Here is a 17,421-nt window from a genome sequence, read left to right as displayed (position 1 = left end):
CCAAAAATTTATTCATCCTGGGTACTGATGTTGCAGTTCGAAAGTTAACAACAACTTAACCTTGACTCAAAAAAGACAACATTTAGGATATTTTAATCAGTTCATTCTCCATGCCCACTCGATTTGCACTGCAATGTATTTGCCAACAATGGCAAACATTTTGGTGAACATAACCACCTAGAAAGCACCTCACGACACCCACGAGAGAACATGAATCTGTTTGTTCCCAGACACTTGTCACTATGGCAGCATGAGGAGAGGTAATGTGGACATTTGTAGAACTTACTTCCATTACACCTAACTGCATACAAGGTTTGATCTTTCATACTTAAGACTTTAAGCTATGTAAAGTTACAGTCGAGTTCTTTGGGAAACAGAAACAAAGTGTTTTCATCCAGCTTCAGAAGTTTGACATGTTCATTTTTCTAGCTCCATAAAGATAATAAGTTCAACTGGAATTTGCTGGAACCGATGATATAAACAAAGATGCCTGTCTGTCATTCATTATTTTTACATAATCTTGTCTTTGTCCTATACAAATAAAAACACATTTGTATTATCTTTGATGGATGCAAATTACCACCATTTTAAAATAATGATACTGACAGTTTTAAGGACTTGCTTCACAGCATCATACTTGTGATCTCTTTCAGTAAGAGGCATCACAGCTCACTGGGAGCAATATTATCAGTTTTGATTTATTGCTGTCCTTAAGTGAATGGCTGAAGATTTTTACAGAGTACAACAAGGGTCAAGATACTGACTTAACAAATGAAGAACTACAAGTTATTCATCTGGAATTTGCCAGTGGTCTCTGACACAAGATAGCACTAGATTTTAAAAAAATAAATAAATAAAACCAAACCATCCCCTCTGCCCCAAAAAACCCTACAGAAATTGAAGATTTTTGTTACAGTTCAATTTAGGTGCCTTTAATATCTAGCAGCAGACATTCTATTAAAACATGCATTTTGGTGGATTTTTCACTCTAGCATCACAGAATTCTGTCTGTGAATGAAGTAGTGTAATAATACTTGGACCATTGACCCAAATGTCAATTAAATATGTGTATTTCAAACAATCAAAAAGGCTCCATATCCAGCTACCAATACCTGGTCACCAAGTTTTTAAATTAGATTAAAAGCTCAAATAACTTGTTCAGCAACAACAACAAAAACAAAACAAAAACCAAACACAAAGAATCCAAATAAGTGCCTACATTCTAGTTTGTTAAGATCTATTATATCCATTAAAATTTATATAAATCTACCCTACGTAATAAAACTGAAGCATTTTGCTTAGTTCAGTATAAATTTATCATTTCAGTAAGCAGACTGAAGCAAAAATTTTCTTGTAAAATTTATTAATTACTTGAATCCAGAGAAAAAAAAAAAAATCACTGCATACATCTTTTTCAGTACAGCAGTTACATACTATTACAGAGGGTTTATAGCTTCAGTAAAAGCCTCTTTTGAAGTCAATGGTTGTTTTTGGTTTTGGGTTTGTTTGGTTTTTTGGTTTTTTTCCACAAAATGCTAACAGGTCAAATTAGACAAAATACTACAACAGTAAAGAAATTCTACAGGCATCTTCTGAGCAGACTACTAATTGCATTTTAACTTTCTATTTGCAGTTTGACAGAGCACTTAATAAAAACAAAACATTGCATGCTCTAGAAATACAGAAATACCCTATAAATACTATCCATTTCTGTATTGCCAATGCCTTTGATATGTATTTCAATTACAATATACAATGCCTCTTTAAATAACTATACAGAAAGCATAAAAATTGACTCCCACCTTGCTGCAATTTGCTTGTGGGTTGTTTTTAGGTTTTTTGCATTAAGTCCATCCATTTGGATTTTCAGTACCTGAATCTTCATTATTGCAAATACTATTCATTACAGTACTCTGATGTAAAGTTCACTAACATGCCTATTGTTAACGTGCAGGCATTAGCAGACATCACTTGAATGTATAAATAAATGTATTTAGCTTTTTCTGAAAAAATTGTACACAAAATATATCATCTGCAAGTATAAAATAAGTAATCATCTTAAAATGTTGATCAAGAAGCAGAAAAAAGCTGTTTATCAGCCACCTTTCCACTCCTCAGTTCTTTTTATGTTAATTTACAGTGTATGCACTACACATTTGTATACATAAAATATTCATAAAAAGTGGTAACAAATTACAGCCTAAAGAATTATTGTAAGTGGTATAATACCTGATTCTATATCCATATAAAAATTGAAAGTTTTTTAAACTGTGGAGTAGGTAGAGCCATTAATCTACCACATGTAACCTAACAAAAGTCAAAAAACATAATTAATGCAACAATACAGATTATAACTGCAGTTCTTAGTTCCTTTTAAGATGTATATGTACAGACACACTCACACTTTACATGAGAAGTCAACTTGCAACATCAAATACTTGGTTAAAAACTTAACTAAATGCAGTGCTTTTTTAAAAAAGAAAAAAAAACACACAAAACCAAAAAAACAATCAACCAAACAAAAAAAGCACAGAGAAGTGAAACCACATAGCTGACCTTATTATTAAGCCTGAGTATTTACATGTACAGTCAAGCATTTGAAATGAGTATACAACTAGCTTTACAAGAAGCTTCCAGTCTATACACACATTTTGTTTCTGCATAGTATATAGTATAAAGAAGCTGTACTAGTATTTATAAAGAGACTGAACTTGGGGAATTGGCAATGGGACATGGAGCCATTCACTTCTACCAGTGGCCCAGGTCTGTGGTAACTGAAGTTAAATCATTTGACAGATGGTCGGTAGTTTTTATGAAATAAGCTGGTGCTTTCAGTCCAGTTCCTGGTGCTTTTGGGATGTGGATATCTATCCACTATCACAATTGGGTACTCCCGTTGGCAGCCACAGTAACGATTGAGTGAGCATGGAGACTGAACAAGCCTCTTAACCCCTGCTAGAGGTCTCTCTCTAGGTCAGGGTTTGCAGCACAGTGGTGAGGCAGTGGGGTGAAGCTTGCACTGCTGCTGACGCTGTACCTGTTCAGTGGACAAAAAGAGGACTTCAGTTTCCAATGCTGTCAGTCTAAAGAGTTTCACAAACACTGAATTCATCTTAAAATGAAGTTTTCTTTCATTTTATGAAAGTTTCCCCTTAAATACAAAGTTTCCCCATTGAAGACAAATGTTTGTAAGGGGAAGATGTGGGGACAGAAATCATACAAAAAGAAAAACACAAAAACCACACCTTGCAACTCTTGAGTAAAACTTCCTCCTGCAGATGTCTTGAGCAATACAAGACAGAAAAATACTTTCAGCATAAAACCCAAAATGTGGTGTTAAGCATTAAGCTGAAAATTATTACTTTATGGGGCTCCTAATTTATCTGACATTAAGGGCTGAACCAGAATTAGTTTGCCTCTCTGACACGTACCCTTGAAACATAACTGAAGCGAGACACTTGAAGCACTTTTGTTTTACACTATAAAAAAAAAAAATGAATGTACTAAATAAGAATCCACACTATTAGACAAGGTGCACATAAAATAATTTGCTTCAAAAAACAAAGTTTCCGGTGTTGTATTCTTAACTACACATCCCCAGAAGACGCATTCTTGGCCTTTAAGAAGCCACAAGTTCAAAACTCTATTATCATTGCGGAAGATGTTTTTATTTAGGAATGAGTAAAAAGCAAATCAAGGAACAATAGGTGGTTTTCTCCATAGTTTTGCTCAGGATCTTCCGTAGCAGTTAGTTTCAACTCACTTACTTCATACTTAGTATATCTAGCACTACAGAATCTAGAATAGTTTGGGTTGGAAGGGACCTTTAAAGGTCACCTAGTCCAACCACCCTGAAATGAGCAGGGACATATTCCACTAGACCAGGTTGCTCAGAGCCCCATCCCGCCTGACTCTGAATGTATCCAGGGATGGGACATCTACCACCTCTCTGGGCAACCTGTTCCAAGATATACACGTTTCCATCGTATGTTCTTTGAACGCACTCTCTTTCAAAATAACACAAAATACCCCACAAACTACCCACAGAGTCCCCAGATTCTATCAGTTTCCTCCCTCCTTTTTGCTGATATTTAACAAACTACACAAAGCAAACCTCTTCAAATGCTTCAATAAGAATACATATAACTGCACTGCAAGAGTCAAATGCTATTTAGTTGAGCAGGCTTTGTTACACTAACAGTCTGAAGACATTTAGAACTACTGAGACAGTGATCCTGGCAGCCGAATCGAAAACAGGATCTGTGGAACTAGCACAATATTCAGAAGTTATCTGCTGTGTATTGGTAATCCGCTATAGCAAGACCTCAAACACCTGTTACCACTACAAAGTCAATACCGCCACCTAAGGGTGACGACTAAGTAGTGTATTCATTGCCAGACTACAAAATATTTATGCAGAAAATAAAAGTCTGACACCTGCATAATGGTTCAAGTGTCTTTACAGCAATTACATATTTATGCACGAGCACGCAACCTTCACTTTTTTTTTCTTCTATTAACATCAAACCCAGCACGAATGTTTTACCTTAAGAATAGTACTACAGAAACTGTGCAACTCAAAATGCAACAGTTCAAAATAGAAAAAAAAAGCAAAGAAATTATCAAACTCTGAGCAATAAGGTTGTATTTCTGAAGAAATGATCAAATCATTTTATTTTGTTGCAAAAATGAACAAAGTGAATGTTTCAGAAGGGCTTATTGAAACTGATGCGCCTTTTATAATACTGAACAGATATCTCAGTTTTTATGAAAGCATGTTTTCCTGTATCTCAGCTTAGTTTCAGTATAGTTATTCAATGCATTTTAAAAGCACTAAACATTATTTTTATGGTACATTAGTAATTTTTGATGCATATGTAACATCTTTGACAAACTAAAATACAAGAGTGAATTTATCATTACTAGTGAACAGTACCAATAATGTCATCTGTAAAGAGTTTTTGCTTTAGAAATCTCCAATTTAATACTTGACAGAAGATGAAGCATCACTGTCCACAGCTATCATATACGGTAGAGAAATCAATCTCAGTATTGGCATCATCCTCATATGTATGCATACGTTTAGCAAATAACTAGTCCTGTATGTGCATTCTGTGTCTCCAAAGAAAACCAGCAACACTCTCCTGGAGAACATGAGTTTTTAATTAAAAAAAAAAAATAAAAATTAAGGGGAAAAGTCTGAAACAACTACAGTTCTTTTCAAATCCTCAAAAGAATGAAATAAACTAGTTAGCAAGTACTTTGGGAAACTATTCACAAAGCAGCATAGGAGAACAATCCTTTTTCTGACATTTCTCCATGTAGAAAAACAGGTTTAAGTAATTGTATGTAAAAATTGAAACAGCATATGGAATATGGTGGGGGGAAGGGAGAGAAGAGCAGGGAAATGACACACTTTAGGAATACTTTTTCCCCAAAAGTCTCTTCCACTTACTTGTTACCAGTGAAAAAGTAAGCTACTTCTATTTATTCTAAATTTCAGTCATTCACATCATCAGATGATGCGCAATTTACACGCCTCATAATACTGACTTTTCTCCTCAGACAATCTGCCTGGACTAAACTCAAAGCATCCTCTCCGTGTTTGCCCTGTGTCATGCACTGGGCACACTGCTGAAGTAACTGTTTTGTAGTTGACGTGTGAAGAAGAAAGAGAACTGCTTCCCAAAGTCAAAAATAGGAGGTGGGGGGGAATCTCAGTAAAACACATATGGATGGATAAATAAGAGTACACTATGCTGTGATTAGTCAGAAAACATGAAAACTAAGTTTATTTTGTCCTATAGGCTTTTACACTAGGTTCATTCCAGTCAATGCTTTAAAAGGCTATGTTAAGTATTTAATTATGTGACATAAAACTGAAATGGTTTAGTCCATCTTAGTTCTTTTTTACGAAAACTAAAAAAGTATATTATTCACATGTCTTAGGTACCATAGTTTCTATCAAATATAGTGTCACACTTAACTCAAGTTTCTACTCTGTATTCTCTGCTACAAACTGCAAACTACAAACATTAACAGAATACTCATCTTTAAAGATGCCATTAAGTAATTATCTGTAAAATATTTAATATAAAAATGGTCGCACACATTGAGCATGAAAAAAGGATTATTAAACACACTGCCAATTGAACCAAAATTTGGTTATCTTGAGACCTCTCACACTAAACACTGTTCCCGGACAGAGTCAAAAGACAAACAAGGAAATAGAAACGTGGTCATTAGACCATAACTATCTTAATGAACGTATCTGGGAACCGTTAGACAAATTATTTATCATTAAGTCATCTAATTCACAAGATCATTTTATTGGAGAGGGACAAATGTTCCCAGAATTCCGAATGTAGTAGCTTAGTTACACTATTATTTCTCATCTATCCCTAACCAAGCTTGAAAAAGAGAAAAGAGAGGAAGGGAAAAAAGTATAGAGATAGCAATGCTGTCATCCTGTTATAGTATCTAAAACTTTATCTCCTTTCATCTTTAGAACCTCCTTCTCCTCATCCATATCTACTTCATCATGAAAAAACACAGACACTGCGTGCAATAGGGAGCTACAAGTCTGTAACTCCTGCCTGCTAAGTTTCAGCAATCATTGTACGATAATTTTAGCCATTAAGTCACTCAGAAGGGAAAGGCAATGAAAAAGAAATTACCATAAAAAAAAAATCAACACAGTTAAGTGGAGAAGGGTTTTCCCAGCTCTAAAATGAACTCCCCAATCTAGGTCTACTCTACTTACAATGAGGAAAAGGATAGTTTACACACTGCTTGTACAAAATTGCTTCTGGGGGCAGCCGTTCCCCTTGGTGCACTGTAGTCACAAGCTTGTTCTGCATCCCTCTACAAAGAGGTCACAAAACCTTTTAGGGCTCCAGTGCTCTACGGAAGGCTGCAATGACACATGTTAATTTTCCTTAAGAATTCAGATTAAGTACAGCCCCACTCCACGTCTCAGTGACAGTACTGCATGTTAGTGCAGAGCAGTTCTCTGATGTTGCAGGTGAAGCTAGTGCTATCTATCTGGGGTGGAAGGACAAAAAAAGGGGTTGGTACAAAGCTAACAATGAAATTAACCAATTCATCTTCCACAAGTTTCATTCACATCAATCATTCATATGAAGCAAACATGAAAATTATACTCACAGCATTCCATTCCAGCCATGACCACAAAATAAGAAGTTCCGCTAAACTCAACCAAGCTAGGAAATTTCCTAGTTCTGTCTGGACAGAGTTATAATCTGTTTTCCATTCACACTGAAATTCTGTGAGATTGATTGTATCAAACTGCTTGGGGACAGATAAGGAAAGACAACTCAATATACTGGCACACTTCATAAATCCAGCTTTTTTTTTTTTTCCCCCCACTAGGTTCCCAATTTGCCCAGGATGCTTCAGAGAAGAGGCTTTCCATATAACTACTCTGCCATTCAAAGGGCAGAGGAAATAATAAACATACTTTGAAGATACACAAATCATAAACACCCATGCAAACAACAACAACCTTGTGTTAAGTTAACCTTGAGATGTTAACTTTTTCCTCACACATCCTTTGCAGCTGTTAACTTGCATCTTTCACTTACTACCATGACATAAACAGCATTTCAAAAAAAGGAAAGAGTCTATTTTTCTGTGAAATGCCTAGTACATTAAACAATCAGAACATAAATTCTTCTTTCTCTGTTTCTGCTCAGCAGTCTCGTAATGGAGTTACTTAGCAACAGATGAAGCAACTGAACTGTGTTGCCTGATCCACATTTCATTGTAAAGTAACACTCACAAAGGCATTATTTAGCTGCTGGTTGCCTCTGTATAAATGTATTTTTGAAGTATAAAATCCATTAGTCTGAGACAAGCCTACATGAAAACCCAGCCATCACGTACCATCTATAATGGACTATGCGTTTTGAAATTAAGAGAAATTGCCTGTAAGAGACACATGATTTTGAGCACCTCTGAAAAAGGAAGAAAAAAACAACAAAATAAAACACACAGACTCAATTTACAGTACGCTCACAGAAGCTGTTTAAAAAGGGGGAGAGGGCGGGGGAGGAAAGGAGCCTTCTTCCTATAGCAGACTGACAATCTACAAACCAAGCCCTCGTATGTCAGCTACACTTTTCTTGTCACAGAATATTTTGATTTCAGAGAATGAATACTTATTTTGAAAACAAACACACACACACACTTCCCCAAACTACCTTCTTCGCCAAAAGAGCACCAAAATTACACTTCCAGCAAGACCTGAAAGTCTCTTACCCCTAGCAAGAAGAAAGCATGTCAGCTTCTGCAGCTTTGTCATTTAGTTGAATCACTGAAGTGCTGTTTTATTCTAAAGATTCAGCACCCTGGAGTTTGTAACAGCTTTATAACTTATTTCATGTTTACATTTCTAGACCAAGATTTAAGGAGCTGAATTTAGACTTTACAAAGCTAAACCAAGTTTGCTGCAAGTTTATTTTTTCCTGAAAAATTAAGATTGGGCAGCATCTTTAAATAAAATTAGACATTAAAAACCTACATTCATGAAAAGTTGTGCATAGGGTTAGTTTTCCTAAGTCGCTTGACAAATTTTCAGAAGTGACAAAATAATGAGAAGTTTCCTATTCACTTGAGAGTACATATTTTTGTCTTACTTCCAATGAAAAATTAACATTACATTTCCAATAATGAAGGCAACCAAATACAGTGCAAGTGAGCAACATCTTTTCTGATTGTCTTAAAAACAAGAAGGTACTTCTTACGTCCCATTCCAACTGTGACCCTGGATGACATTTCAGATGATAAAACCACAGAATGTTTAACTAACAATGGTAATGTCAGTTTCTTAGGTTATGTTTCAGACTGTAAAGAGAATGAAAACTTCAATGGCAAGAAGCGTAAGACATATCCATAAGAAAGGTCAAATTAACCTTACCCACATACCTTCCAAGGAGAATGCACTTAATGTAGGTATTTATATATACAATAATCTCTATGTACAATGAAGTAATCCTTCATGTGCAACTATGCACACCTTGACTATGCACAACAGGTTTTTATTCCTTCATTCAAAGATAAATAATACTTTGAATTTCCCTGCCTTTCTCCAGTTTATTTTTTCAGGAATATGCTTTCCTTCCAGGCTTCTCAGAACTTTAACTTCTTTTTTTTAATTAAAGATTTTAATGCATGAAGATAAATATTACAAGGACTAATTTTGACAGTACTCAAGACTTTGCTTCAATAAGGGAAGAGGGGACACACTGGTTTTTTTTTCCTGCATTTGAATTATTCCAAGATCTTAGCTGTGGCCATTACCTCCTATCTCTCAACTTCCTGCAATTCCGAACAAAACCAGTAAGTGGTGTCTATTTTCTTTTTTTTTTTTTAAATAGAAACCATTCTCAAACGAACCACCTTACACATTAGTATGTGTTTGTCTGTTTGAAGACAAATATCAAATAACTGAGTACAACGTATGCTGTTTTCTTACAAATGCGATTTATTTGGTCCAGTTCAGCAGTTTTCAAACTAACGGTTATAACCCTGACATTAACTCATAGTTAAGAATTTAACTGCAAGGTGTTTTTTCCACCTACTTGCAGGAAAAAATAAAAAATTTAAAGCCAGTGTTCTACTATACCATTGCAGTAGATACCGGTTTTCAACATTAGAAACCATCATTTCAGAGACTGCTTATAATTAGGACATAAGACAGAAGGCAGTTGTTAAGGACTAATGAAACTACTAGCACAGGCACACTACTCTACTGCATCCTGATGAGAAAGTGACAAATTTCAAGAGAAGACTAGCCCAGTGTACCATTTGTAATCAAGAAACCTACCTCCAAAAACCTGTTAGTTTAGATCAGTTTGCACTTTTTACCGTACAAAAATGTACTGGTATAAACAAAAGAAAGATTCCGAATGGACTAAGCATTTTCCTACACAAATTAGACATCTCTCTAACAATTAACTCCTGGAATGTCATGTCAAAACCAAAAGTTAATATGTACTGGAGTAGCATTAATTTAACTTGTACTTTGAGTCATCTTCTGAGCTATCTCTGTAGAACCTAAATTTTCACAGCAATAGAACATTTTTAAGCAATTCACAGGCAAAAAGCAGCTATTCAGAAGGAAGTTTTAAACAGATAAAAAGCAAGAGAAAGCTTTGACAATGAAAACACTGTGGGAAAAAAAAGAATCATTATATGTACTTACTAATTTGTTTTCCTGCATGTATATTCTTTGCAACTTCAGACAGCCTTTAGCTATAATGATCATTCCTTCATCTGAGATCTTGTAACATTGCCCAAAATGAATGTCTTTCAATTCTCTGCATTTTGATCCCAGCTGCAATTAATGAAATCAAAGCAAGTATTTAAGCATAAAGGAAAAAAAAACAACAGGATTTGACTGAAATGGACAGCTGGGAGTTGAGATTTCTTTCTACTTCTCCACCATCCCTTAAAAATTATCTTTCTTTACAGGTTTTGTAAGTACTATACACAAGAAAGATTATAATTACACGCATGACAAAATGAAGTTGCTAACTACAGCCAACAAAATGGAGCTAAGAGCAGCACATAAGAGCTAAGTTATTTATTGGGCACGTATATAAGTAGCTAACAATGCCTGTATGCTAGGCCATTGACAGCATATCTGATTTAACATAACTCTTCACATGAGAGAGAGAGTTGTTGAAACCTTCCTCATGCCTAACTAATAAAGGTCTCAGTCACCTTCAGCTTTCATGATACAACAAAAGTGTTACTTAAACACTGGTTCCAAAGAGCAACTAAGCTCAGGAAAACTCAGTCAGCCAGAGTTGAAGTACAGGATGTCAAACTGGAGATTTCATTATAAAAGGGATCATTTAATCCCTGGATGTTATTTAAAAAAAATTAAAAAAAAAAAGTATGTGCAGTCTCAAGAGAACAACATTCACTGCACCAAGAAAGTATGTCCATAAACCAACTTTTAAAGTAAAAGAGGTTATCTGATTTTAATTAAACCTTAGAGGAGGGTACCTTCTTTCATGTCCCTTTTTGCACCTGGTAAGAAGTTGAAAGATACTAAGTTTACAAAAGAAATTTGTGGAATAGATGGTTACCTGCTTTAGACCTTCATCAGTCAGTCTGTCTTGATTGCCTACATGCACTTTCTGAAGAAGAGGACACTGAGAGGCAACCGCAATAATAGACGTGTCAGAAAGCTGTTTACACCTGTAGGCAGTATACCTTAGGAGTCCGGGACATTTAATTGCTAATATGCATACTCCTGTATCAGATACATTGCGACAATCAGAAATATTGATTTCAGTAATATTCTGGCTTCTTGATGCAATCTTTTCCAACAGCTCATCAGTGACCTGCAAAGAAAATCCAAATATTCAAATTTAACTTTTTTCATAGACATCTTTAATCTAATTAAAACAAAAACTACTATTTGTCAGATGTATTTCCATAAGCTATTGGGAGAATTAAAAGATTTGTTTTCCAGGATAAGAGCATACTGGTATAATCAGTTTTATAGTTATCTTTAAAGAATTCTGCTCCAGCACTTGGATAGAATAACAGTTAATGGTCCTCTTCATATTTTAGACAAAGAATCCTCCATCATTTAGAAGAAAAGGATTTGCTTGCCCTTCTATAACAGCACTCCACTCACGTACCTAAGGTAGCATTTACAAAGAAATAAAGGGTTTACATGTCTCTGAAATGCAACAGGTTTTCACTTAGGCTTTGGTAATCATCCAAAACCAGGAGGTAACAATGGGCTTCTTAATGGAAAACAGTCACTTAAGGTAGCAGTGAATGAAAGGGATGAGAAGGAAAGAACACAGTAACAAAACAAAACATAAAAAAGCTAATTAAACACCAGCAGTTTCCTTCTGTTATTTGCTCAGTTTTAAAACTGAATACTTGCATATTTTAAGTGTTAGTCTATGCAAGAACATTAAATCAGATGCATGCACTATTTTCCTAGAGCTCCTTTGGAAAAAAAAAAGAGATTCTGTCCACTTTGTACTTGTACGCGTTGTAGTTAGCTAACGTGCTAATAATTTTTAAGAGAAGCCAGTCCTACAAAGCAGGTAAGAAACATAAGATATTCCTTACGCTCAAGCTTTCAAGTTAAAACAAAACAAATAAAACCAAAGCAGGTAAGACACAACGTATAGAACTCTCTCACTTTAAAAGTTTAGTTTCAAAAAACCTGGTGACACACGATGAAAGTCTAACAAAACCATTCAGGAATACTTATCCACCACTTAGCATAGATGAGATTTAGCTTTAAGCCTGGAAAGGGCAGGAAAGCAACACAAATCCCTTTTGTTTTTCTCCTACACAGTTGAGAAACAAGCTCTTTCTTTGCTGCACTCAATCTGTTTTCCATTAGCAGCAAGTCTAATCTTTTTTCTTGCTATTTCATTAGGGAGCTGTTAGCTAGAAAACATCAAAAAACCCACCAAAACCCACCCACAAACAATACCTAAACAAACACCCCCCACCCCCAAAAAAACCCGCCAAACAAAAAACCAAAACCAAACAAACACCACCAACAATAACCAAAGCAACCAAAACCACCAAACCCTCCCTACACACGGAGAAGGATAACAGTTGTGCTTAATATTGGTTTAGGAACTCAATAAAAAAAATTGCAAGATAGGTTTCTTAAGCCAATGTCAGAACTGACAAACTTTAGTGAGATCCCAACACGCCTAATAGGCAAAACCATTAAAAGAAACCAGGCTACACCTCAAGACAGTGAAGAAGACTTATATGACACATAGTACCAACAGAGCAAAAAGATGGACCTCTGGTCTGAGCGTGTTTTGGAGTCACTTGAGAAAATTCAGACCATCTGCTACATAGCTTTCCCATAGAGGTTCAGAAGTATCTCTAGTTAACTAGTATCTCTAGAAGCAAGAGAACTTGCATGCTTTCTTATGAATTGGTGATCTGAGAATATTATTCCACATAGACTATTTATGTCCAACACAGATGAGTTCACGCTGCTGCTTCTTCAAATGGGACCCTCCAATGGTTGTTCCTCTGAACCCTGTATTTTCATGAAACTCTCCAGAAATTATTTTATAAACCTTTGCAAGTAACTAAACAACAAGAAAGCTAAAGGGGGTGGCCAAGCAGCACAGGCATCCTTAAAAAAGTTTTCCAATGAGGAAAGTTAACCTGAACAATCTAAGGCTAGGCTCTTTAAGGACCTCACTAAGTGAAATCCATGAATCCCAGACATACTTAATTCTAGGATTGGCAAAAGGCCTAAAAAGACACAATCTGCCTGCTGATTGGTAGAAGCCACATCAGAAGACGACAAATTGAAGAAAATTTCTTAAAACAGACAGAGCAAGCACCAGTTAGGTGACCATTCTTCAAACTACAGCATTGTCAGAAAAGCTCATGTATGTCTTTCAATTACTATAAGATCAGATAGTTCTGATAAATGGCACTACCACGACCGATGCAGACCAAAGACCAGTAACTCACAATCCATTTCAAACAGCCCTTGTCTTCACACTATTTAACAACTGATCTCAGTCAAAAGAAGCTACATTTAAAGGAATTAATCTAAGGATTCAGACATTTTCAGCCTCTAGCAGAAAAATCCCTGAAAGCATAGATATCATCATTTTATGGGTTTGTTTACCTTTGTTCAAGAGTAAAAATTCTGTGAACAAATTCTAAGTCGCCAAAACATAATTTTTCCACAATGATACCTTCATACCTGTTGACGACTACTGAGATCCAGCTGCTTCCAAAACTGAAAATCTAAACAGAGGTCACGCCAGTATTTACAGACTAATGATGCTGAAAGGCAACGCTCATTCAGGGATAAATTGGAAAATATCTGTAAAGAAAGGGAAAAAAAAATATTATTTGTCAGAAGTAATCATTTTTAGCGAAAGAAATATTGTATTACTAACTTGCCTTGTAAAAGACAGAAGTGTTAGCATGCACTGCAACACACAGTTCTAGAACTTGCCCCCAAACTGATGAGTCGAAGACAATAAAAAAAAGAAACCTACATCCCACAACAGCTGACAATATTAGTAAGTGACATTAGCACAACCAACAACAGAACATATCCTACTTAAGCACTCATTTCTTAGACCAAATTTCAAATGTGCTTCTGAGATGACATACATAAAGAATTACAAATACAAGTAATAGCTCAATGTTATTTGCAAGACATTTAAAAGGTGCTTTCATTCCCATTCTGACTCAGATTGAAAAACCTTTCCTTCCATTTCTTAACTGAATTTAAAAGAAGAGTTATAAAGGTTGTCATGGTTGAGCTCCAGCTAGCAACAAAGAACCAAGCACTCTTTTCACTCACTCCCCCTCCAGTGGCAGGATAGGGGGAGGAATTGGAAGAAAAAGGCAAAACTCAGGGGTTGAGATAAAGGCAGTTTAAGAAAACAACAAAGGAAAGAGGAAAACAACAATAATAATACTGGTAGAGGAATATACACAACACAATTAATATACCATTGCTCACCAACTGGAACCCGAAGTCCAGCCTGCTCCCAAGTGGCAATTTCTATCCCCTCCCCTGCCTAGCTCCCCAGCTATATATTCAGCAAGGCTACCCATTTGGCTAGTTTGGGTCAGCCAACCCAGCTGTGCCCCATTCCAGCTCCTTGTGAAAATTAACCCTATCCCCACCAGAACCAGGACATTATCCACCCCATATCCTACACTACTGTGTTATGCTTACACTTTCCAATTAATTATGACCACTTTTTCCTGTCTTTGATACATCTATATATATATATATACACACAGAGATACCATTCCCTTAGTTTATGGGCCACCCCTCTAAACTGTCTGTTGTGTTCATTTAATCCATGACCTCAGGCTCCATCTGTTAGAACAGTCTCTCAGGCCAGGCATGACATGTGGTGCTGGAATGCTGCATGCTGTATCTGGAGCCCGCAGCTGGTGTATCCAGTGCAGCCCATGCCCATGGTCTGTGGGTTGAAGATGTCAGTCTCAAGCATGTTGCTGGGTGCCAGTTGCTGAGGTCAGTTCTGATCCCACCACCACTGTATTTCACTCAGTTTCACCAAAGTCCACCGGTCATTAGTTTGGGTGATTCTTACTGTTGTACCATTGGTATGGTATCTAGTAATTACGGTAATAATGACATACAATAGCAGGGTTATTTAGCAATTAACATCATACAATTTGATTAATTGGCTATTCTCACCCAAAATCAGATCCCCATGAGGTACACATTGGACTTCCCATCCAGCCACATCACCCTCGAGCAAAAGCAATCCCATAGATGGGTTTGCCTTTGCCTGAGGTGGGACTAACCCAGACTGTCTTCCCTAACATATTCTTCATGTGGACTATGGGGACTTTATCCCCTTTTACAGTATGTGGAAGTTTTGATCGGGCAGGGCCAGCTCGATTGGTAGATCCCCTGGCGTCAGCTAACCAGGTAGCGTTTGCTAAGTGTGTATTCCAGTGTTTTAACGTCCCAGCACCCATTGCTCCCAGTGTAGTTTTTAACAGTCCATTGTATCATTTTATCTTCCCAGAGGTTGGTGCATCATAGGGGATGGAACATACCCACTCAATGCCATGCTCTTTGGACCAGGTGTCTGGTGTCTATGAAGAAATGAGTCCTGTTGTCTGATTCAATTCTCTCTGGGGTGCCATGTCACCATAAGACTTGCTTTTAAAGGCCCAGGATACTGTTCTGGGCAGTGGCATGGGGTACAGGGCATGTTTCAGCCATCCAGTGGTTGCTTCCACCATTGTGAACACACAGTGCTTGTCTTGACAGGTTTGTAGCAGTGTGATATCATCAATCTGCCAGGCCTCCCCGTATTTATATTTCAGCTATCGTTCTCCATACCAAAGAGGCTGTAACTGCTTGGCTTGCTTGATTGCAGCGCATGTCTCACACTATGGATAAGCTGTGCAATAGTGTCCATCATCAAGTCCACCCCTTTGGTCACAAGCCCATCTGCATGTTGCATCTCCTCCTTGATGGCCTGAGATCTTACGAGCCCTTCGAGCTATGAATAATTCACCCTTATGTTTCCAGTCCAAAACCACCTGAGCCACTTCAATCTTAGCAGCCCAATCCACCTGCTGGTTGTTTTGATGTCCCTCAGTGGCCTGACTCTTGGGTACATGGGCATCTACGTGATGTACTTTCACAACAAGATTCTCTATCGGTGCAGCAATATCTTGGCACAGTCAGGCAGCCCAGATGGATTCGCCTCTGTGTTGCCAGTTGCTCTGCTTCCACTGCTGTAACCACCTCCACAGAGCATTTGCCACCATCCATGAGTCAGTATAGAGACAAAGTACTGGCCATTTTTCTCATTTGGCAATACCTAAAGCCAGCTGGATGGCTTTCACCTCTACAGACTGGCTCAATTCACCTTGTCCTTCACTGGCTTCTGCAGCTCGTCATGTAGGACTCCACACAGCGGCCATCCATCTTCATTGCTTTCCCACAATCCAGCAGGATCCATCAGTAAACAGCATATTTCTTCTCATTTTCTGGAAGTTTATTATACAGTGGAGCCTCTTCTGCACATGTCACCTCCTCCTCTGGTGATATTCCAAAATCTTTGCCTTCTGGCCAGTCCATGATCACTCCCAAGATTCCTGCGTAACTGGGGTTTCTCATTCAAGTTTGCTGTGTGATCAGTGCAGTCTTACTCCACATAGCTTCAGTTGCATGATATGTGGTGGGGACCCTTTCTTTGAACATCCAGCCCAGCAGCGGCAGTCAAGGTGCTAAGAGGACCTGTGCTTCCGTACCAACCACATCTGAAGCAGCTCAAACCATTTCATATGCTGCCAATATTTCTTTTTCTGTTGGAGTATAGCAGGCTTTGGATCCTCTGTATCTCGAACTCCAAAACCCTAGGGTTTGACCTCAGGTCTCCCCTGGTGCTTTCTGCCAGAAGCTTCAGGTAGGACAGTTCTCCCCAGCTGCAGTGTACAGCACATTTGTGGGAAAGCAACGGATGATCGGAAGATTGGCAAGGAGAATTGTAAATACACTCAAGTGATTCACACCCGGGGTTCTGGGAAACACATATCACACTAATCGTTTTTCAGTCTTGGGTGCTTGCAAGTAAAACACTTGCACTTAGATAACGTAAGTCTGTGATGCGCTCAGGGACACCTTATCTAGCTGCTTGAGAATCCTGGACTGTTGTTGAAGAAGATCAAAGCACAGCGGGAAAACTATGCCTGTTTGAACCCTTTAAATACCAGCAAGAACAGAAAGATGGTGCGCGCTCTTGCTAACAAGGACTCTCTCACTGCCAAGGACTCTCTCTCACTCCGCGGTGTCCACATCCCCTGCTTGTGTGACTCTACCCAGGTGTTGCTTCAGAGATTCCCTGCTCCGTGAGGTATCAA

General features: G+C 37.6%; 1 protein-coding gene across 1 annotated transcript in view; it reads right to left on the bottom strand.

Moving 5' to 3' along the window:
- FBXL17 (F-box and leucine rich repeat protein 17) overlaps nucleotides 1–17,421 on the bottom strand; it is a 288,146-nt gene that overhangs the window by 256,897 nt on the left and 13,828 nt on the right. The window contains exons 2-4 of the mRNA XM_063320440.1: nucleotides 13,751–13,873; nucleotides 11,118–11,375; nucleotides 10,226–10,357 (exon numbers count right to left, since the gene is read on the bottom strand). Coding sequence (XP_063176510.1) covers nucleotides 10,226–10,357; nucleotides 11,118–11,375; nucleotides 13,751–13,873 — 513 coding nt within the window. The remainder of the gene's footprint in view (nucleotides 1–10,225; nucleotides 10,358–11,117; nucleotides 11,376–13,750; nucleotides 13,874–17,421) is intronic.

This window comes from Chroicocephalus ridibundus, chromosome Z, assembly GCF_963924245.1.
Source record: "Chroicocephalus ridibundus chromosome Z, bChrRid1.1, whole genome shotgun sequence".
NCBI lineage: Eukaryota > Metazoa > Chordata > Aves > Charadriiformes > Laridae > Chroicocephalus > Chroicocephalus ridibundus.
The sequence above is the reverse complement of the archived record's forward strand: the minus strand, read 5'-3'. Positions and strand labels throughout refer to the sequence as shown.